At 40.9% G+C, this 21,986-nt stretch overlaps 3 protein-coding genes across 4 annotated transcripts; 2 read left to right on the top strand and 1 right to left on the bottom strand.

Annotated features, from left to right (window-relative positions):
* The first annotated feature begins 2,002 nt into the window (after positions 1-2,002).
* On the top strand, positions 2,003-13,679 carry LOC120734332 (BUD13 homolog). Of its 2 annotated transcripts, XM_040033093.1 has the most exons (20): positions 2,003-2,017; positions 2,781-2,904; positions 3,490-3,696; positions 3,799-3,909; positions 4,128-4,227; positions 5,208-5,275; positions 5,375-5,445; positions 5,537-5,619; positions 5,705-5,816; positions 5,933-6,073; positions 6,308-6,408; positions 6,593-6,758; positions 11,275-11,359; positions 11,454-11,819; positions 12,015-12,319; positions 12,414-12,522; positions 12,691-12,829; positions 12,932-13,113; positions 13,265-13,346; positions 13,579-13,679. In XM_040033093.1, the coding sequence occupies exons 2-20, from the start codon at positions 2,790-2,792 to the stop codon at positions 13,670-13,672; spliced, it is 2,637 nt and encodes an 878-aa protein (XP_039889027.1). In that variant the 5' UTR covers positions 2,003-2,017; positions 2,781-2,789; the 3' UTR covers positions 13,673-13,679. The 2 variants fall into 2 exon arrangements, with proteins under 2 accessions (XP_039889027.1, XP_039889028.1); XM_040033094.1 differs by lacking the exon at positions 2,003-2,017 and having other exon boundaries at positions 2,763-2,904.
* A 1,082-nt stretch (positions 13,680-14,761) lies between these two features.
* LOC120734329 (U11/U12 small nuclear ribonucleoprotein 35 kDa protein-like) lies at positions 14,762-16,396 on the top strand. Its single transcript, XM_040033090.1, has one exon. The coding sequence runs from the start codon at positions 14,859-14,861 to the stop codon at positions 15,567-15,569; it is 711 nt and encodes a 236-aa protein (XP_039889024.1). The 5' UTR covers positions 14,762-14,858; the 3' UTR covers positions 15,570-16,396.
* Positions 16,397-16,574: 178 nt separating this feature from the next.
* On the bottom strand, positions 16,575-20,491 carry si:dkeyp-69c1.9. Its single transcript, XM_040033092.1, has 5 exons — positions 19,125-20,491; positions 18,817-18,975; positions 18,203-18,298; positions 17,264-17,474; positions 16,575-17,175 (listed from the first exon to the last, which is right to left on the bottom strand). Exons 2-5 carry the CDS (start codon positions 18,941-18,943, stop codon positions 17,076-17,078), a joined length of 534 nt encoding a protein of 177 aa, XP_039889026.1. The 5' UTR covers positions 18,944-18,975; positions 19,125-20,491; the 3' UTR covers positions 16,575-17,075.
* Between the last annotated feature and the right edge of the window lie 1,495 nt (positions 20,492-21,986).

Below are 21,986 nucleotides of genomic sequence, written 5' to 3'. Positions count from 1 at the left end.
CCTGTAAAAGGAGAGTTTTTCCTTCCCACTGTCGCCAAGTGCTAATTGTTGGGGGTTTCTATGTGTTATTGTAGGGTTCTTACCTTACAGTATAAAGCACCTTGAGGAGGTTGTTCTTGTGATCTGGCGGTATATCAATAAAATTGAATTGAATTGACTGTGAAGCACAAATATGCTGTATTTATTTAAATTTCTTTCTCTCTCCTTTTTTTTTAGTATACACACTTCTGTAGTCCCCCTTAATCTGGAGATAACTGTTGAAAGTGTTATCTATTTCACATGGTATCCGATTGTTAAGTGATGACGTGACGAATCCTACTTCCGGGCCTAAAGTAGTCTGCGTTTAATATGGCTTTTGTGTTGTTAACATGTTTAATGTTTTGTATTTTCTTCTATTTAATCTCAAAAAGCTCCTAAAACAGTCAGTGATCACTGTTGACCTCCCTCGGCTTTTATTACCGCTAATCATTTATTTAAGCTCAATTTTTAAAACCTTAGGATGTAACTACAGCCCAGCCCATGCAGCAATACATGAATGACTAACCTCGTATTGTGGATGGGTTATCTCAGTTGTTCTCCTGGCTGAAGTTTGGTCCTTTTACAGCATCCTGCCATGCGATTACATTTGTTCCTGACCACCGAGAACACTCACGTAAACTTTTATCTAGTGGAAAAAAAGTTAGCTTGTTTATATTATGCTAACATAGCTGTGTTGCTAGCGGTCACGTAGCACATCATTATATACCAGCTAGCCAAACTTCAGTAACCCTACAAACGTCACTGCTGTTTAGCTTTCTGTCTTCATTTATGTTGGAAGTGATAGCAGAGCTGTACGTTTTCATTTGTTTCCAAAACCCTGCAGTCAGGACATGCTATATTGTATTTAGATAGAAGCTAGCGAGTTAACTTCCTGCTAACTTCTAACTCCGTTAAATGTCATAAATTCCATTTTCACGGATGCCTGGATGTTAAACTCAATTGTTACAACCTGGTAGAGCAGAACGCTGATCATTTTATTAAAGATGAAAGACTTTAGACAGTTTTTCAACTCTCAGTAATGCCATAGTGATGTGTGATATATGGACCTGCAGCGGAGTTTAGGCCCAGACACGGCTAGTGACGTCAGACTGAACAACGAGACGACTAAGCTCCAGTTACAGCAGTGCAAGTAAACAAACAATATATATAAGAAGAGTAAGAAAATAAATATACACTTTAGGACTAGGGATAAAGGAATCAACAATTTAAAATTTACAGTTTGATGATTTAAAGTCTCACACACAACCGAAAGGGGAGGAGGGGGCAGCTGCTTCCAAATAGAGCGCATTTCATTCATAATGATGTAAATCCAAGCCCATTATGTATTCATGATTTGAATCCTGGGTTGTGTGAAATCTCAGAAATGCACCCTAGACAAAGTGAATCTGTGAACTAAGGTGTAGGTGTGTTAGATCATGTTGTGGTGATCCTTGGGTTGAGGGATGGGTGTTCATACTGCAGTGCAAAATTAAAACCAATGGAAGGTGGACAAGAAAAGTTCAAAGCCATCAGGTCCTCAGTTTAGAAAAAAGAGAAAAGAAGAGGAGGAGAAACGAGCAAAAGATACAGGTAAGCAGATGTGTCATTGGATAATGGCAGGTCATCCTGAAACAATCAGAATCAGAATACTTTATTAATCCCTAAGGAAATTATGTGCATTACAGTTGCTCCAAGAAGAAATGGTAAAAATAGTAACAGTAACGGACTAAACTCCAAACAATACATTATGTTAAAGATTTTAATATTAATTAGTCATTGTCAATTGTTGATTTGTTCTGTTCTCATTGTATGACGAATTATGATGGCTGTTTGGTAGCCGTTTGCATACTATGCATACTCTCTCTCTCTCTTCATATGTGTGTGTGTGTGTACAACAGCTTTATGTTAATGTACAATCCTTAATATGTTTGTGTGGTTTCCATGGTTTTTGCATCTTCTTTAAGTGCGCGTCATTCCATCTCGGAATTCGACAAGACTGGTAAGCTCTCAACTTGCTCTCCGTCTGATATGATCAGGGTTTTTTGTGTGTTTTCTTGAGGTTTTGCGACGCTGCGTGTTAAAGGCCTAGCAGCCGTCATTTAGCCAATGTGAGCCACTCTGTAAGAGCAGGTGGGAGGGAACAGCTGTTGTAAACGTGCTTCCGACTTGGAAATTTCCTCGGTTGAGTGGGTTATCTGGCATTTCCCCTCTTGAGTTTTCTAAACACTAATTTTTGTCGATATTTTAAGTTTGTTAGTTGGACAGAGTTAAATTAGATGTCAAAAGTTACTCTTGTCTCCTGGTGTTTGTTATTTAAAAGGAATCTGACAAGATGATTCAAATAAAAACAAACGGTCAAAAACTAATATTTGGCCCTCACTTATGCTAGTCTGTTTTTGAATGTAAACAAATCATCCAATCTAACACAATTTCTGATACTTGTTTGCTGAAAGTTTAGGCGATGGTATGAGGGCAGTGTTTAATATAGCGTTATTTAACTATAAGCTATAAGAGACTTAGAGCTTTTTATTGTCATTGTGCAGTTTCTTGCACAGCGAAATTGGGTATAATCTATTAATGTGGCTTTTGTATTTAGTTGTTGTTGTCCAAACTCACTGTACTGCTACCTAACCAGTGTAGGATTGATGTAGTATTTAAGTTTTCTTTCCCTTTCCCTTTTTCCAAAATAACAATGAGTTGTTGTTTTTTTGTTTTGTTTTGTTTTGAGTTCATAAACGTATGTGTCTATGTTCCCAATGCAGCTATGAACAATGACCATAGTTGACAGATCTTCAGAAAAGTCTGACCACGAGTCAGCCGGACTCGGACCTGGAGCTGCTGTGTACAACAGTACACCCTCCTCTGTGGACCGGCCCAAGGACCAAGGTCAGAGCAAAGCCTGGCTTTTTTTCAAAATGTCTTTTTAAGCTGTTTGAAGATTTTTATTGTCAGACAGAATAGTTTTCCAACCTGTTTTAGCAAATATGGAACCACACTTTTTAGCCATTATTTACCCATATTTGTCAGAATTGGTTTTAGTAACATACAGCTAATCTTTTTGCTTCTGCTTTCACACAAGTTTGACAACTGCTTTTGTGGGTGTTGTGTTGCTGCTTCCCTTCTCCGTTCATTCATCCAGTTATGTAATGCATCCAGCTTTGCATGATCAGTCACTTCAGCTCGTGATGCAATTGCTGTTTTTATATAAAGACCGGCAGCCCAACTTGTTTAGCAGAAACAAAGGAGAAGGCAAATTGTCGTATCTTTCTTCCTGAGCCTGTTTAGGAGTTTTTCACAGTGGCCAGAATCACATTATATAACTGTTAATAGTTGTAGCTATTACTGTGATGTCCTGACATGACTTTGCCATGTGCCATTGTGTGGTTGTATAAGTAAGGTAGCATTAAATTATGTCCTTTTTAAAATGTATTGAAACAGATTTTTAGTAATAATTGTGGCTCTGTGTGTCAGTGATGAGCAGTGGCGATGGAATTGACTTGCCCCAGAAGGTGCTGTTCTCACCAGATCGGCTCAGCCTAAAGTGGGCCCAGGTTCACCTCATTGGTGCAGGCCTCCAGAACATGGGGAACACCTGCTTCCTCAACTCAGCCCTGCAGTGTCTCAGCTACACCCCTCCTTTAGCAAACTACATGCTGACGCGGGAGCACTCCAAAACATGTACGTTTATTTCACCAACAGTGGTGTTACGCAGTCCTGCGCTGATTCTCACATTGTATCACTCCTTACTCACTCAGTATTTTGTCTCTGTCTCTGCTGCAGGTCATGAGCCAGGGTTCTGTATGATGTGTACCATGGAAAACCACATCATTCAGGTTTTTGCCAACTCTGGGAATGTCATTAAGCCCATTGGTGTACTCAATGAGCTTGGGTGTAAGTGGATGACTGTTGATGCTGTGCTCTGTGCAAAGTGTTTATCTATATTTTAATGATAGGAGGCGCTGTGTGACTGTTTACCGTTTGTAATTTTGGAGGGAAATAATCTGGAGGGATTTTGAATTCTGTTTTTAAATAAGTGTAAACTTGCATTTACAATAATTCACCTCCTGCTTTGTTTTTTGGTTCTGTTTTTCCTCGTTCCCCTCACACAGGGATTGCAAACCACTTCCGCTATGGAAGCCAGGAAGATGCTCATGAATTCCTGCGGTGCACAGTGGATGCTATGCAAAGGTCCTGCTTACCTGGAACCAAGTGAGTGTCATTTTACATTGCATGCATTCTAAACAAGTTAAACACACAAAAATATTTTTACTTGGGCTTGACAGTGTTTGCACTTTATTATGTAGTAAGATCCATAATTAGCTACGTACAGGTAATACCGTGACAGTAGGAGAATATGAAATAAATCCTTTATCCTGTTTTTCAGGAAGTGCAGTTTATACTAGTTCCTTTTAACTATTAATGCTTCAATTGCTGAGAGTATTTTTCCGAAATGCAGATTCCTCAGTCTCTTGCCTGACTGACACCTCAGTTTACATACTAGGCAAGCCACTTGATATAATACCTCATTATTTTATCAAGTTTTTTAATGAACTTGATTGCTCCAACACAGAAAGTATTCTTACACTGGGTGTGGTAGCTTGCTTTGGTAACAGGGCTTGAAAAGATCAGAAGCGGCTTAAACGTGTAGTAAAACAGGTGTCTGGGATTATGGGAGAGAGCTGCCAGACTTAGTGTCTAGTATAGATTTCTTCTGAGGCAACAGGGTAAGCAGTGTGAGCAGGAGCACTCAACCCCTCAGGTCATCTCTTATTCACCCTAATGGCATTAGTGCTATTATTGCAGCAGCAAAATTCAGAAAATCCAGGTTTTTCTATGTGTTACTATAGAGCTTCGAAGTCTATGTGCACATTTAACCAAAACTACACGTTTAACAGATGCACTGGGCTGAGTGTTGTGCTTCTTGTTAGACTCCTAAAAATAATTTATTAATTCATTTATTTTTTTAAGAACCTAAAGTGTCAATTCTCATCAAATCAATTCTTCCCGTGTAGCAGCAGAGGGCCTCTTAAGTAATTAATCGTGCTCCAATTCCTCCTATTGTCTTTTCTGCTACTTGAATACTGTAAAGTGATCGTCTGGTTCCAAAATGCTAAAAAATAAATGGTCAGTCAGTTAATTGTTGCACTGTCCTTATTAGTTAACTTTTGTGCTTTATCTTTTTATTATAGATTGGACAGGCAAACGCAGGCAACCTCTTTCATCCATCAAGTGTTTGGCGGGTACCTAAGATCCAGAGGTAAGTCACTGTTTTTTAAGGTTTGATTTATTTTTCTTTTATTTGTCTTTTTATGTCTTACAGCTTGTGTGATACTCATAGCACTGATTTCTGTTTCAGTTAAATGTTTAAACTGCAAAGCTGTCTCAGATACATTTGACCCTTTTCTGGATATCACTCTGGAAATTAAGGTAATTGGACAACATTCAAAGTGACGTTGCTACTATGTATTCTCTGCATTATGGAGTGTGAGGTTTTTCCTCTCTCTCTCTGTTTATATAGACTGCTCCAAATGTCTCCAAAGCTCTGGAGCAGTTTGTCAAGCCAGAACAGCTGGGTGGCGAAAATGCTTACAAATGCACCAAGTAAGTCAAAGAGATGCCAAACCATGATGAGTTTTAGTGTTTAGGTGTGATTTTTGTCAACAAGCTGAATGTTTGTTTCCTTCAGGTGCAACAAAATGGTAACGGCCTCAAAAAGATTCACAATCCATCGCAGCGCCAATGTGCTCACCATCTCACTCAAACGCTTTGCAGACTTCAGTGGAGGCAAAATCACAAAGGTAAATGGCCAATAGTGTCTGCTTAAGTCATAAAGATACATGACAGATGCTTTGTTTTATTATAAAACAGGATATTTGCATGTAATGTTTGAATTTTTTTGTTTGGTGGTCATCAGGATGTGAAGTATTTGGAGCATCTGGATCTGCGGCCCTTCATGTCTCAGTCCCACGGGGAGCCCCAGCTCTACAGGCTGTATGCTGTGCTGGTTCACTCTGGATTGAGTTGTCATGCTGGACACTATTTCTGCTATATTAAGGTACTGGCTGTGCCCGAATCTGTTTGAATGCTGCTGTTGCGTAGTACAAACAAACACACACCATAAACAACACATTTCAGCAGAAAACTGGATGCAAACAGAGAAAAATACTTTGTATGCATTGAAAGAAAGAAAAAAAAGACCCCTATATAACCATAAGATTCTTCTTTTTAGCTCAAATTCAATTCAGAAACTGAATCTGCTGTGTCACATCTCTCTCATTCTGTCTCACAGGCCAGCAATGAGCAGTGGTTTCAGATGAATGACTCGTCCGTGTCAGTCAGTGACATTAGCACTGTTCTCAACCAGCAGGCCTATGTCCTCTTCTACATCAAGTGAGTAAACATCGGTATTTTTAAACATTCTAGGCTTATTCCTTCAGTAGAACTTTTCCCATCATTATTTAATAATGTAGACATGTTTATTCCCACTTTTCTTGTAGAAAATGTATTATTATAACCTAATGTTAATAATGTTGATGCTTTGTCATGGTTAATATTCTTTTTTCCATGTCATCAGGTGCACAGATGTGGGAAAAACTGGGGACTACAGCCACTTGAACCATAACGCTGGCATATCTGGTCAGTCATCTCCCCAGCCGGTGGTGATCCCACGCACCATCGCCACCATGCATCACAACAGTGTTGGCTTCATAGGTCCCCAGCTGCCACCACACATGAACAAGGTACTTCCTCACCTGAGGGTACTGATAATGTTGTTGTTTTTGTTAAACCCAGTGTTTCATGCACAATACATTTGTACCTTTCAATTGTGTCTGTTTGAAAAGAATGAAATGATATCATATATTCCTTATTGGCCTACATTTGTACAAAATTCCAAATGATATACACAAAGTCATAGAAATCACCACTCCAATTGGTCATCATGATTTTGATATTCTCTTTTTCCATAACAATGAAATACGCCTTGGACAAATATGACACGTCAATATTTCATTAGTGTTGTCACATCACATCCTGTAAGCATCGTCTGTCTGTGTCCTTTCTCTGGAAATTAATATTTCCAGCCAATATAGGCAATCCATCAACATGGCTGGAGAGTTGGTAGTTATATACAGTCTGTATAAGTGTGGTTAATCCAATGAAGATTTGTAAGGAGATGGCAGTTACTGTGAATTTACAGCAGTTACACAGTGATTAGTAATAAACAGAGCCAGTGAGAGTGAGTGGATTTAAGAAAGTCAGTGACTCAGGTGTGTCGCTTGGTTCTGTTTGTGAGACTGGAGGAGACGTAGAAATCTTTTGTTTTAAATCTTAGTTAGGAAGATTCCTGTTTGAAAACAAGCACTCTTTGTGAGAAATGCAAGAAATACATCTGCAGAAAGCACACAGTTACATTCTGTCCATCATGTGGACAAAATCGAAAATGTTGAGCACTGAAAAACTGAGAACGCTGGGCAAGTTCAAAATACGTGTTTGTAAGAACGAAAAACCAAATTGTTCCTAAAATAGTCATGGAAAGTCTAACTGTTGTATGTCTGTGCTCTACATGTTTATCTAATGGAAAATAAAGTTGCTATTGTTTTATTGCAGTTTCTTGACAATTCTGAGTGGATTTACACAGTACGGGTCAAAATGACCCGCAACAAAATCAATGTCACTTTTTTGTTTTTCAACATAATACAAGGGTTAATTTCCAAAACTTCCATATGATCTTCAATTTGTAGCAGATACACTATCACACAGCAGCTGGAGCAGTTTCAAATGGAGGTCAGTCCACTGCTGCCACTTGTGGCCAAGTACCACAGCCTTCTACTAGATTAACTTGTGACGCATCTACACCTGCTGCTATGATCACAGTGAGTAGAGGCTGAGTGGCTGCACTTACCCCTGGTACATCCAGATCTACCCACAAACATGTTGAAAGATGCAATGCCAGCAATGTGGATTGTCAACACTGAAAACAATGAGTAAGCAAAGACAACAGGGATCACTTTTTTCTGTTTATTTAGCATGCACAACATTTGTAGTCGCCTTCTGCACAGGGGAAGTCCACACACTCTGTGTGGTACCACTTTCCACAGAAGGTGCATTCAATCTACAAGAATGAATGAGATTGTCAGGGTCATTTATTACTAATCACTGTGTAACTGCTGTACATTCACAGTAACTGCCATCTCCTTACAAATGTTTATTAGATTAACCACACTTATACAGACTGTATATAACAACCAACTCTAAAATGTTTGTTCGCAGAGAAAAGACACAGACAGACTACGCTAACGACATGTGATGTTACAAAACTAGTGAAATATTAGTGTCATTAGTGTCAAGAAATATTAGTGTCAAGAAATATTAGAAATATTAGTGTCAAGATAAAGACCACGTGACAAAGGAGTCGACCACAGCCCGGTACTCTGTCTCATCATCCCTGCTGATGCATCCAACCACCGCAGAGTCATCAGAAAACTTCTGAAGATGGCAGGTCTCTGTGCAGTGGCTGAAGTCTGTGGTGTAGAGGGTGAAGAGGAAGGGGGAGAGGACAGTCCCCTGTGGTGCCCCTGTGTTGCTGATCACCTTGTCAGACACACACTGTGGGAGACGTACATATTGTGGTCTTCCTGTCAGGTAATCAACAATCCAGGACACCAGAGAAGCATCCACCAATGAGTTGAATCTGTTTTTCAATAGATTCGACACCACAGTGTCTGCTCCCACCCCCACAACCTCACCTGTAGTCAGCCTGGAATCCAGAGCCACACCACTGTGCCAGCCTCTCTCTTCACATGTTGCCTCCCTTGAGATTCCTGACACCCCTCCCCCACCCATCACCTTCACTCAATACCAGGTTGAGATGCAAATGAGGAGACTTCACTCAGGCAAGTCTGCTGGACCAGATGGAGTGAGTCCCCTCGTCCTCAAGACCTGTGCCCCCCAGCTGAGTGGAGTCTTTCATAAACTGTTTATGCTGAGTCTGAGTCTGCAGAGGGTCCCAGTGATGTGGAAGACATCATGCCTCGTCCCTGTACCAAAGACGCCACGTCCCAGTGGCCCCCAGGATTACAGGCCCGTGGCACTGACCTCCCACATCATGAAGACCCTGGAAAGGCTCATCCTGGACCAGCTGCGACCCATTGTAAGACCACATCTGGATCCCCTTCAGTTCGCTTATCAGCCTCGTCTCGGAACTGAGGATGCCATCATCTACCTGCTCAATCGTGTCTACACCCATCTGGACCAGCCGGCGAGCACTGTGAGGGTCATGTTTTTTTGACTTTTCCAGTGCTTTCAACACCATCAGGCCGACCCTCCTGGGTGATAAGTTAGCAGCGATGCAGGTGGATGCTTCTCTGGTGTCCTGGATTGTTGATTACCTGACAGGAAGACCACAATATGTACGTCTCCCACAGTGTGTGTCTGACAAGGTGATCAGCAACACAGGGGCACCACAGGGGACTGTCCTCTCCCCCTTCCTCTTCACCCTCTACACCACAGACTTCAGCCACTGCACAGAGACCTGCCATCTTCAGAAGTTTTCTGATGACTCTGCGGTGGTTGGATGCATCAGCAGGGATGATGAGACAGAGTACCGGGCTGTGGTCGACTCCTTTGTCACGTGGTGTGAGCAGAATCATCTGCAGCTCAACGTGGCAAAGACCAAGGAACTGATCGTGGACTTCAGGAAGACCAGGAAACACTTGACCCCTGTTTCAATCCAGGGGGTCAGTGTTGACATTGTGGAGGACTATAAATACCTTGGAGTACACATTGACAATAAACTGGACTGGGCTAAAAACACCACAGCACTTTACAGGAAGGGCCAGAGTCATCTCTATTTTTTGAGGCGACTGAGGTCCTTCAACATATGCCAGAAAATGCTGAGGATTTTCTATGAGTCTGTTGTGGCCAGTGCGATCCTCTATGCTGTTGCATGCTGGGGGAGCAGGCTGAGGGTCGCAGATGCCAACAGACTTAATAAACTAATCCGTAAGGCCAGTAATGTTGTGGGGATGGAGCTTGACACCCTCAAGGTGGTGTCGGAGAGGCGGATGCTGTCCAAGATAAAGACAATGTTGGATAACACCTCCCACCCACTCCATGACATGCTGGTCAGTCACAGGAGCACGTTCAGTGAGAGACTGAGATTACCGAAAAGCACCACTGAACGACACAGGAAATCATTCCTGCCTGTGGCCATCTCCCTGTACAACGCATCCACTTAACACACTGTTTGCTGCTACAACTACACATGTTTCTTTTCCAACTATTTATTTATGAGTGAAGTATGTATGTGTATATATGTATATATTGTACTATTCTTAGTTAGTGTATTGTCTGTCTTGTCTTAATGTTGGTTTAAAATGGAGCACTGTAACAAAAAATAATTTCCCCCAGGGATTAATAAAGTATTCTGATTCTGATTCTGATTCATTTCATTCATTTCAAAGGTTTATTTGCATGACGCACAAACAGACACAATTGAAAGGTACAAATGTATTGTGCATGAAACGAATTCAAACGTGGTGCAGATGTGTGTCACAAGTTGATCTGGCTGTAGGCTGTGGCACTTGGCCAGAGGTGGCACTGGTTGACTCGAGTCCATGTTAGTGCACAAAGTAAACTACTCGCTTTAGTTGTGAAGCAAAAACGCTGAATTCGGAGAAACAAACCGTGCAAGGGGAATGATAACGACGACAAGAGTCTCCCGATCGTTTACTCTTTGTGTCCTGTGAACAACATTGGCATGGTATTACTTGTTTGCTGTTTTCGCGATCGCGTCGCGCATGAGGATATCACCAGGTAAACTCGCCACATTTTTAAACATTTTGTTGTTCAACAGCATCAAGACTGATGGAGTGTGTTTGAGATAACCTCACAAGTGTCACAGATAACACATTTGGCGTTTTTTTGCTGGTCTGTAGGTAGCAGCTCCTGAAACGCAAGTCTGCCACACATCTGTTCGACTAACGCCAGTTGATCTAAACGCCAGTAGATCTGGAACACCGGCAGCCTCGCCTCTGTCAGTGCGCCCCAGGGCAGCTGTGGCTACAATTTAGCTTGTCATCACCAGTGTGTGTGAATGGGTGGATGACTGAACGTGTAAAGCGCTATACAAATACAGGCCATTTACTTAATGCTGAAATCTAATCTATTGTATTAAATGGGTATGCTTGTAGTTTGGGTAATTTTGTTATATCAACAAGTTCTGTTTTAAAACTTAATCTTTTGTTAACTGTTCAGATTGCTGAGGTGATTGATGATCGACCTGAGGAAGTGAAACAGATGGAAGTTTTTAGGACCAGCAACAGATGGAAAGTAATTGGAGGTAAATAAGAAGTCACAGAAGTAGGGGGGGGGGGATTTGTGCAATATTAAGTTAAGACTGTTGTTTACTATAGTTTTACTTCCTCTCCTAAAAGTGGATCAAAATGATGACACAGAGGAAGGAAATGGAAAAGAACATCAAAATACAGAGGCTGGCTCATTAAGCAGAGGTCGACATGACTCACCCGAGTTGTCTTCAAAGAGAAGAGGACGGGATTCTCCTGTCAAAAAGACCCGGCATGACTCTCCAGATGTCTCACCTCCGAGGAGACGTCGGCATGACTCTCCAGACATCTCTCCACCAAAGAGAAGTCGGAAGTACTCTCCGGATGTCTCTCCTCCCAGGACTAGACCTCACGACTCTCCAGATGTCTCTCCTCCCAAGAGAAGACGCCATGACTCCCCAGACTTGTCACCACCAAGACAGTGTTCAGGAAAGTCAGAAAAAATGCAAAGTAAAGGTGAGTGATCCATTTAAATTGTAAAGTGGAATCTGGTGTGGCATATGAATAAAAGTGAAAAGCAGAGACCCATTTAACATGAGTTTTGAATTTAAATTTCTTTTAAAGACATACCTTGATCTATAATAAATCTTTAATTTTTGTTCAAAAGGCATTACAAAATGAAAATTAACAAATTAACTGTGTCTTTGTCAGATTCAGCCTCCAACAAAAGCAAGCTCAGCTCATCCTTGTTAAGTAAAAAACGCTCACCGGATCCTCATCGGTCAGCGGTGGCTAAGAAGGGTCAGAATAGACATGATTCAGACTCGGATCCGTCTCCCCCGAGGAAAAGGCCCCTTAAGGGAAACGCCTCAGACTCCGACCAATCTCCCCCAAGGAGGCCCTCAAAAACTAAACGGGGCTCAGACTCTGACCAGTCTCCACCCAGGGTGCGGCCACCGAGTGGAAGGGACTCGGATGGAGATTTGTCACCACCTCGTAGGCCAGGCCAGTCACAGGTAAGCAGACTGTGTTGGAACAAAGATTAATGTCAAATCTGATTTCACTCAAATGTTATTATATTTTTCATTGGCTTTTTTTTTTTATAACCAGGGCCAAAGGATGCTATCTGGTGGAAAGGCAGGCCTGGTTTCTGTGGACGTTTTAAGGAAAGAGCAAGAGGAGAACAGACGCAGAGAAAAACACAATCAGCCACTTGAAGGTTTCATCAACTTTTCTCTCTTAAGATATTTTTACACCCATTGATGGAAGAGCTTCATACAGCTTTGCATCTCATTTCAGCTTATCATCTATATTGTCGTATTTTATTTAGTCCTAAAATTAAATAATGAAGTTTCTACATACTTACCCATTCATCCCCTTTGACCAGATGAATCGCGTAACGCTCAGACGATTTTCAGAGACAAAAGTGGCAAAAGGAGGGATCTGGATTCAGAGAGAGATGAACAAAAAAAGAAAGCTGGTGAAAAAGCGGCAAGAGACGAGAAATACGCTCAGTGGGGAAAAGGGTAAATGTGCATGATCATTTCAAATATCACAGTTTATGTGATTATATCCACATAAAAAATTATAAAAGTGGTTCAATGGTTTATGTTAAAATGTATGTATAGGTTGGCACAGAGCCAGATGCATCAGCAGAAACTTGAGGACGCGCTGCACGAAGCCCAGAAGCCACTGGCACGTCACCGTGACGATGAGGATCTTGACCGCATGTTGAGAGAACAGGAAAGAGAAGGCGATCCTATGGCTGCAATGCTCAGGCGTAAAAAGGACCGTGGCACAAAAACACAAGGTGTTTAACATTACATATGTTTTATTTTATTTATGACTTTATTTTATTTCACCAGGTCAATCCTTGTAAGAAGCTTTTAAATAGCAGCAGTTTTGTTTTTGCTACTGTTTGTATTTTTATTTATTTGTATGTTTGTTTTGATTTTTTGTAGAGAAACCTCGATATAAAGGCCCTGCTCCACCTCCAAACCGGTTCAATATTCCACCGGGGTACCGCTGGGATGGAGTTGACAGGTAGAGTTTGTGCATCGGTGACAGAGGAAAACTGTTGAGGACAGATTTGTAGTTTAATATTGAATGTTTTTAATACACACATCAGTTTGTCATTTTGCACATTAATGGTAAAGAAATTGTGATCATATTTTTCCACGTCTATATTAAATTTGTGCCTAATTGAATGGATTGTCTTTGGCCTTTTAGGTTGTCGTATCATAATTAATAGGGTTATTTTATTTGTGTCTTGCAGGTCAAATGGTTTTGAACAGAAACGCTACCAGAGGATGGCAGATAAAAAGGCTGTGCAGGAAGCGGCCTATAAATGGAGTGTGGAGGATATGTAAAGGCTTTCAGAAAATGATGAATCTGGAGCAGAGCTAAAGAGCACACCTGCTCAACCTTTATGTATAATTTTTATGCTGTTAGAACAACAAGACTAGATGCATCTACGCAGCAAAAGTTCTTTTTTAAATAAACTACATAGAAGAATTTGTTTCACCTTTCCAAACCCTTTTGATACTGTACCGTGTGTATCAGATGGAACTGTACAGAAAAATGAAGTGAAGCATGTTCACAATTTTTGTAAGACGTTATTCACCGTGGAGCAGAAGCTGTTGTGGTTTCAGTGTTTTATTAAAGAATGTTTTTGTAATGCATTGTCCCAAGAGTGTTCAGGCACCTGTAACTTGGATAGCATTTGACATTCAGTCTTTTTAGATAATTTTATACACTTACCACCCATTTTATTAGGCAACAGTAACTCAAATAACCGCTTGTTACAACCAACATATTTTGGTCCTGGACATAGAAATAGAGACGTGTCCCTCATGACTCCAAATGAAATGTAGTGCACAGCAACCAAATGCTGAACGAGAGTGTCCACAGCTGACTGTTGATGGTATGGTATAGCTGTGAGGGTTTTGTGTACAAGATAAATGCACATTTGAGAGTTCTGTGGTGTAGCTCAAAAAGACTGGCCTACAGAGATGTGAAAAAAGCGGCATTCAAATAAGTCATTCCTTGCCATATTAATCAGGGAGTGCATACACTGACAGGATGATGTGACTCTCACAGTGAGGGAATCAGGTTGGGCTCCAATGTTTTTTCTGGCAATGTCTGATTAAGTCTAACATCTGTAAAAGTTTTAAGGCACTTTCCACCAGCACTATCAAAAAGAATTATGGAAGAATGATTTGTAGAATCAAGGAATCGGTGTCCTGGTTGCACATGTTAGACCAATGGCTTAATAACACAACAATGCTATTGCCTTTGATCTGTCACTATCTATGCTATTGATTATGGTGTAATTATATAAAATTATTTTTTTTTTAAAAAGTGACAGTATTGTGCAATGAATAAAAAGTTTTATTTATAAACTTTTTATTTTTATAAAAAGTATTATTTATTATTATTAATAATAATAAGCTTGGTATGGTTTCACGGGTAATTAGCGACTAATGCAGAAAATATATTGGCCTGAAAACTGTTTGTAAAGCCCGTCAGTCTCCTGTGCCATCGTTCTAGTTTAAAATGGCTGACTGGAGTCCGATAGCGAAGGTGTACGACCCGCTGAAAGCTGGTAGCATCGACGGCACGGACGTGGAACCCCATGATCGAGCGGTCTGGAGGGCCATGGGTGCCCGGTACAAGCCCAACAAAGGCGTCGTTGGAGACCCACTGCTCACGCTTTTTGTGTCCCGCTTGAACCCACAGACAACCGAAGATAAACTACACAAAGTGTTCTCTAAGTACGGAGACATCCAGCGGCTCCGGCTGGTCCGGGACATCGTCACGGGTTTCTCCAAAGGATATGCCTTCATTGAGTACAAAGAGGAGCGGTCTGTGGTCCGGGCCCGCCGGGACGCCAACAAGCTGGTGGTCGACCAGCATGAAGTGTTCGTGGATTTTGAGCAAGAGAGGACTCTTAAAGGATGGGTGCCGCGGCGGCTCGGCGGCGGGCTTGGAGGGAAAAAGGAATCCGGACAGCTGCGGTTCGGCGGCAGGGACAGGCCTTTCCGTAAACCCATCAATCTCGGGGTAGACCCGGTGCAGGAACGAGGAGGCGGTGGTGGTGGTGGAGGGAGGGAGTGGGACAGACCAAGCGGGAGAGCCAGAGAGGATCGGGACCGACACAGAACAGCAGAGTGGGGCAACAGAGGAAGGAGAGATGACCGGGACAGAGGCCGAGAGTGGGATGACCGCAGGCACGGAGACAGGAGCAGGCACCGGGACCGGAGATGAAGCATGTGGCTGCACTTCAGCGGTACTGCAAGACTGACGGATGGTTCAAAGCACAGCTGAAGGCTTTCAAAGGAGGACAGTGAATGAGTGTGTGACTTGGATAACTGTTTGTGTGAAAGGTTACTTTTTTGTATGCTGATATTCTTCAGATTGTACTGTATGGTAATCAGGACTCTGCCTGTGGCTGTCATATTCAGTTCTTCTCAGGGAAGTCTCAGGAATGACAAAGTAGGGTTGTTGTGTTTTGTTGTTGTTGTTGTTGTTGTTGTTTTTTTTACAACTCTTTATTCTAGCGAAAAAATTACAATACGGGTGGTGTCCAGCCAAATGAGGCTTACATCCCGGATGTCAAACATGAGCGCCAGGAGCCAGAATCACTGCTTAAGAGTCCAATTGGATTGCTTTGGGAAATCGGAACTGTATTTTTATACAGTTATCATAAATATTATTACCCCACATATACAATTCAAATTTTATTTCTTGCAATTTAAGTCCCATCAGACTTTTTTCCTATTTACTACAGAATGTTGTTTATCATGTAGATAAACTGAGACAAACAAAACTGCATTTCTTTTTCTGATATTAAGATATTCCAGGGATTAAATGTGTAGTTAAACTTCTTTTCACTGACAGAAAGGGAAGTTTCGCTGGTCCGGAACACTCAAGGTCAAAGGCTATATGTGACTCACAATGTGAAATGAGTTTGCAGTTTTGTTTTGTTTTTAAAAAAAGCATAAGTTTAAGAGCACATTGTCAGCCCCATTTCTTTTTAAAAAGTTGTAAATCAGATTATATCATAAACAATAAAATTCGTCATTGTTTTGAAATCTAAGGTGTTAATGTTTGTCAAAGTGTTGCAACACGTTTAAGATTTCCCAAGTTGGGTAGTTTTCCAGTGTAGCCTCATGTGACCCCTGTTTTCAGAGTTGATAAGGATGTGTTGTGCAAGATTTATACTTGAGGGAAGAAAACTCAGTATTCAAACACATTTACTCCTTTTTCCATATACATGCAACTCAGGAATTTGAATCAAACGCTTACTCAGCTCTTACTCAGCCATCTGATCCTCGGTCCTGCCCAGTGAGGTCAATCAGCTTTCGGTTATGGGTCACTGGGTGGATTCTTAAACTGTGCACAAGTATTTCTGAAGTCATCAATATGAAAGATGACGGGAAATGGATCTCTTATTTCATTAAAAGGTAATTCTCTAATGTACCAGAAAAAAACAAGAGGTAGAACTGACTTTTATTTCCAAGTATGTTCTGAGTAGTAAGCTGTCAATTATAGTGTTATTTATAAGAAGAGACAATGAAGTTAGTGCAAACACATATACGTCAAACACACTGAAAACTGAGGCTTTTTTCCACTGGTTTGTGTTTATTACTGTATCATTATTGGGAATACATGCTGGGACAAGACAAATTTCAAGCATTTGTTAAATATGACTTTGACATTTAATATTAATCATGCATGTATGCAAACATGCAAGATGATTTCCACTGCCGCTTAGAAGTCATGCTTAGCTGGTCTTTGCCTTCCACCGTACCCGACATTCACGATGGGCCAGCCTGGGTAAGTCTCTCTTTGGACCGTGCTGAAGTTGATCCTGTGAATCAGAAGAATCAGAGCACGCAGACACAGAGTAGCTGCTCCCTACATGAAGGACACTGTGATGATGATAAACCTGCTCTCACCTGAACGCAGGGTTGATGCCAATGTTGTCAGGCTGCGGGAAAGCAGGTGTCCGCCTCCTGTGGCAGGAGGATGGGGGAGGGAAGTCTTTCTGATACTGAGATTGCATCTGGGCTGTTTCCTGTTCGTTTTTTGCTGCTGCTGACATGTGATCACGGTTGCCTTCTTGCTCATTCCCTCTCACTTCTCTGTCCTCGCGTCTGTTTCCTCTTCCTGTTTTTCATGAGGATGCAGGAGGAGAATGGTGAGATTCCTGTTGTGTGTTACAGCCTGCTGAAGGGTAATCAGAACTTTGCTAAAGGCAGAATTTCATCAACAGTAATCACACTTTCCATAAATAAACTTTCTTACTTTCTTGATCATACTCCATGTATTACACTATTTGCTTTTTTCATTTTAATCTTGAGAGAATAATACTTTATACATAAATGAGATGAAATGTTCTTCTGAATATAAATCATTTGCTTTGGATGTCGCAGAGCTGTGTGAAGGACACGGGAACACATACACAAATAATTACTGCTGAGGGCAATCCAATCCTGTGTCTGTGAGTAAGAGTGGCAGGAATTTCACTGCACAGCAGAGAAAACAATATCACTCCTCCAGATGCTCTGTGTCTATAACAGCATTTTCACATTTAACCTTATATGGTCTTTCTTATGTTCTATTTGAGGTATTAAATACTTTATTACAGTGTTTTTCAGTTTAATGGCAGTGTAGGTTTGTTTTTTTAAAATCTAAGCTTTAATCACAAAATCACCTTTATAATCTCTACCATCTCTGCCTTCTCACTCATAGCACACTGCCCAAACCATTTCCAAGACACACACGTGCACTGAACAGAAAGCCACAGCCTTGCGTGCACTGTGCCATCATAAATGAGTCTTATCTTTATACAGACATGATGAGTTTACTCTCTAGGATGAGCCAAGTCTGTTGACCTTTGCCTGGATCTTGGTCTGGGATAGGCCTGAAGCAGAAAGCCTCACGTGATGTGGTCTCCATCTTAGCAGGTGTGTCCGGGTAGAGGAGGAATCCTAAAAAGGGTGAAACGTAGACTGTTGACTCTTGTTCCCCTTTTTTAACCCACTACTTTGGAGTGATTCCAGTTAGCACAGAACATGTAGCCCAACGCTGTTTCACAGTTTCTGAAATCTTTCCAGTTAGGTTTCTTTTTCACAGCTTGTTTACTTTGCATACAAATTCTATAAAATATGCGTAATGGCAGTGACAATTAATCATTCACACATACCTGATTTTTGTGACAACAAAACAAAGTTTTATTTCTGTCTGTTTATTTAGTGATGTGCACCGAGATTAAAGCGAGATCAGAAATAATGACGGTAATTTTGAATCCTTTTGTTATTTCTTGACTAGGACATTGTTTCTATTTCTGTTTTACTCTTTTCAGTGTTTGAACTTTCTTTCTTTTTTTCCTTTGCCACTGAGCTTTTTTTTACAAACACTAATTTAGATGATTAAAGCTGACAGTGGAGGATCTGAGAGCATAAGTAACTCTATCTGTTGCTGGTATGAAGGAGCAGCAGGACTTTACCTGCCACTGTTGGTGGTTCGCCCCTGTAGGGTCTACTGCGCAGAAAGAATTCGTGGTGGCGACGTGGTTGCTGCAGGCTGGCATTTTCAAAGAACATTTTGTCTGCTGGTTCCTGGATCACTGGCATCACCCGATGTTCTAAATCTTTGGTGTCTGCTCCTAAAAAAGTTTTAGAAAAGATGCATTAAAAAGTAAGACAAAAAGTAAGACAAAAAAACTATCAGAATTTAATTTAAAAAAAAACTACCAAATCCAAGAATAATAACTATGGAATTTAAAATGGAGGGCATTGTGACTGTAATGCTTACCTTCCTTTTAAAAAACACATAAGCTTTCTACTTCCTATATTTCTCTGCACTGTGAGTGTTTGTGTGCCCGCTTATACAAAGAGCTTCTTAAAGCTTGTTTACTGCAGTAGTCATGGTGTTCTGTTGTTCACCGGTGGCTGGCAGATAGAGCAGTAACCAGCTGGGACAATAAAGCAGATGAAGTACCAGAATGCTGAAACTTTGGTCCGTGAGTTCAGTCAGACAGGTTTAAAAGGGAATATGCTCCAAAATGAGAATTTTTACAAGTAATATTAAAATAAAGGCTGGATGACCAGTTTTTAAAAACTGATTCAACTAGGTAATAAGTAAACTAGAAAGTTGGCAGAGACTCCATTCTCCACTAAAGCCAACGATCTGTTTTTGAATTTAAAATAAAAGTGATCTGGATTCGCTTCACCTGTCCACCAAGCTTGACTTGGTAGTTTGTCTTGCTGACAGACAGACATAAAATATCAGCACCCGTAAGCTAGAAGTGCCGAGCTAAGCCTTGTTTCCAAAGTTAATGCGTTTAAATGTCTTGCAAGGGTGGCTGCACAGTACCAAGTGTGATGATGGCAAAATAAATTTGACCACAGCAGTGTTAAGTGACACACCAAGCCAAGAAAGGAATGGAAAAAAAGAAGGGGGGAAGAGAAAATGACAAGTTTCCCATTCAGTAGTTACCCTGGGGCATTTGGCTAGTACTCAGCAATGTTCCCTGCGTCTTTGACATGAATCCAGCATTACTTTTTTCACATTAGAGGGCTTGTTTGAGCCTGCACTTTTCAGCAGGTAGTCTTATATTTATGGAAAAACTCTTAAGTGATGCAATCCTTTTTAAGGTGTTTTTTTGTTTATTGTAAATTCCTCACAAGCTTGCAAATCACTTACTATAATATATGGCAACTATAATCTGAGGTGTTGGCAGAAGACGTCATTTTAAACCCTATTTGTCTGAGACTTTTACCACTATGTTGTGCATTTTCAGTATGTGAGTGTTATTTTTTTTATCCTTTTTATCGAATTTCCCCCAATTTTTATCTGTTGTTCTCTTAACCCACATACTGAGTATGTCTCGGTACAAGGTCTACCGAACCTCTGAATCTCGTGGTGCTTCTTTTTGTTTTTCGAATGTTTTTTTTAAAAAAAGGGAGCGAGCGGCATGACAAAACTAATTTCAAAAAACAAAAACCCTCTGCATCTGGTGAAGAAAGTTAAAATTACAGAGTGAATCTTAGGCTTCACAAATGGGAACGAAGATGAAAATAAAAGCTGGGAAATGTTCTCAAGTCTTTCCAGGGTTAACATGGAGGTATCAGTCAGCAAAGCTCTGTTCCCACCACTGCACTCATCACCCCCCACACCACCCTCCCTCCCCTTGCACAAATAACTCCATTAGTTTCACGGCTCCCAGTGGGATCAAAGAAAGAAATAAAGTAAAACATTGCATCGTTTTTTTTCAAAAAAGAAAGAAAGTTCAAACACTGAAAAGAGTAAAGCAGAAATAGAAACAATGTCCTAGTCAAGAAATAACAAAAGGATTCAAAATTACCGTCATTATTTCTGATCTCGCTTTAATCTCGGTGCACATCACTAAATAAACAGACAGAAATAAAACTTTGTTTTGTTGTCACAAAAATCAGGTATGTGTGAATGATTAATTGTCACTGCCATTACGCATATTTTATAGAATTTGTATGCAAAGTAAACAAGCTGTGAAAAAGAAACCTAACTGGAAAGATTTCAGAAACTGTGAAACAGCGTTGGGCTACATGTTCTGTGCTAACTGGAATCACTCCAAAGTAGTGGGTTAAAAAAGGGGAACAAGAGTCAACAGTCTATGTTTCACCCTTTTTAGGATTCCTCCTCTACCCGGACACACCTGCTAAGATGGAGACCACATCACGTGAGGCTTTCTGCTTCAGGCCTATCCCAGACCAAGATCCAGGCAAAGGTCAACAGACTTGGCTCACCCTAGAGAGTAAACTCATCATGTCTGTATAAAGATAAGACTCATTTATGATGGCACAGTGCACGCAAGGCTGTGGCTTTCTGTTCAGTGCACGTGTGTGTCTTGGAAATGGTTTGGGCAGTGTGCTATGAGTGAGAAGGCAGAGATGGTAGAGATTATAAAGGTGATTTTGTGATTAAAGCTTAGATTTAAAAAAAAAAACCTACACTGCCATTAAACTGAAAAACACTGTAATAAAGTATTTAATACCTCAAATAGAACATAAGAAAGACCATATAAGGTTAAATGTGAAAAAGCCTGTTATAGACACAGAGCATCTGGAGGAGTGATATTGTTTTCTCTGCTGTGCAGTGAAATTCCTGCCACTCTTACTCACAGACACAGGATTGGATTGCCCTCAGCAGTAATTATTTGTGTATGTGTTCCCGTGTCCTTCACACAGCTCTGCGACATCCAAAGCAAATGATTTATATTCAGAAGAACATTTCATCTCATTTATGTATAAAGTATTATTCTCTCAAGATTAAAATGAAAAAAGCAAATAGTGTAATACATGTAGTATGATCAAGAAAGTAAGAAAGTTTATTTATGGAAAGTGTGATTACTGTTGATGAAATTCTGCCTTTAGCAAAGTTCTGATTACCCTTCAGCAGGCTGTAACACACAACAGGAATCTCACCATTCTCCTCCTGCATCCTCATGAATAACAGGAAGAGGAAACAGACGCGAGGACAGAGAAGTGAGAGGGAATGAGCAAGAAGGCAACCGTGATCACATGTCAGCAGCAGCAAAAAACGAACAGGAAACAGCCCAGATGCAGTCTCAGTATCAGAAAGACTTCCCTCCCCCATCCTCCTGCCACAGGAGGCGGACACCTGCTTTCCCGCAGC

This window comes from Simochromis diagramma, unplaced genomic scaffold (genome assembly GCF_900408965.1).
Source record: "Simochromis diagramma unplaced genomic scaffold, fSimDia1.1 OVJJ01000216.1, whole genome shotgun sequence".
Taxonomy (NCBI): Eukaryota; Metazoa; Chordata; class Actinopteri; order Cichliformes; family Cichlidae; genus Simochromis; species Simochromis diagramma.
The sequence above is the reverse complement of the archived record's forward strand: the minus strand, read 5'-3'. Positions and strand labels throughout refer to the sequence as shown.

Excerpts from the sequence above, each read along its gene's own strand:
- LOC120734332 (XM_040033093.1), top strand. The coding sequence starts at position 2,790 with ATGACCATAGTTGACAGATCTTCAGAAAAGTCTGACCACGAGTCAGCC. Across the intron at positions 4,228-5,207 it reads TCCTGCTTACCTGGAACCAA|ATTGGACAGGCAAACGCAGG; the intron begins GTGAGTGTCATT and ends TTTTTATTATAG. Across the intron at positions 13,347-13,578 it reads CGCTGGGATGGAGTTGACAG|GTCAAATGGTTTTGAACAGA; the intron begins GTAGAGTTTGTG and ends TGTGTCTTGCAG.
- LOC120734329 (XM_040033090.1), top strand. The coding sequence starts at position 14,859 with ATGGCTGACTGGAGTCCGATAGCGAAGGTGTACGACCCGCTGAAAGCT.
- si:dkeyp-69c1.9 (XM_040033092.1), bottom strand. The coding sequence starts at position 18,943 with ATGCCAGTGATCCAGGAACCAGCAGACAAAATGTTCTTTGAAAATGCC. Across the intron at positions 18,299-18,816 it reads CGAACCACCAACAGTGGCAG|GATTCCTCCTCTACCCGGAC; the intron begins GTAAAGTCCTGC and ends CACCCTTTTTAG. Across the intron at positions 17,176-17,263 it reads GGCATCAACCCTGCGTTCAG|GATCAACTTCAGCACGGTCC; the intron begins GTGAGAGCAGGT and ends TCTGATTCACAG.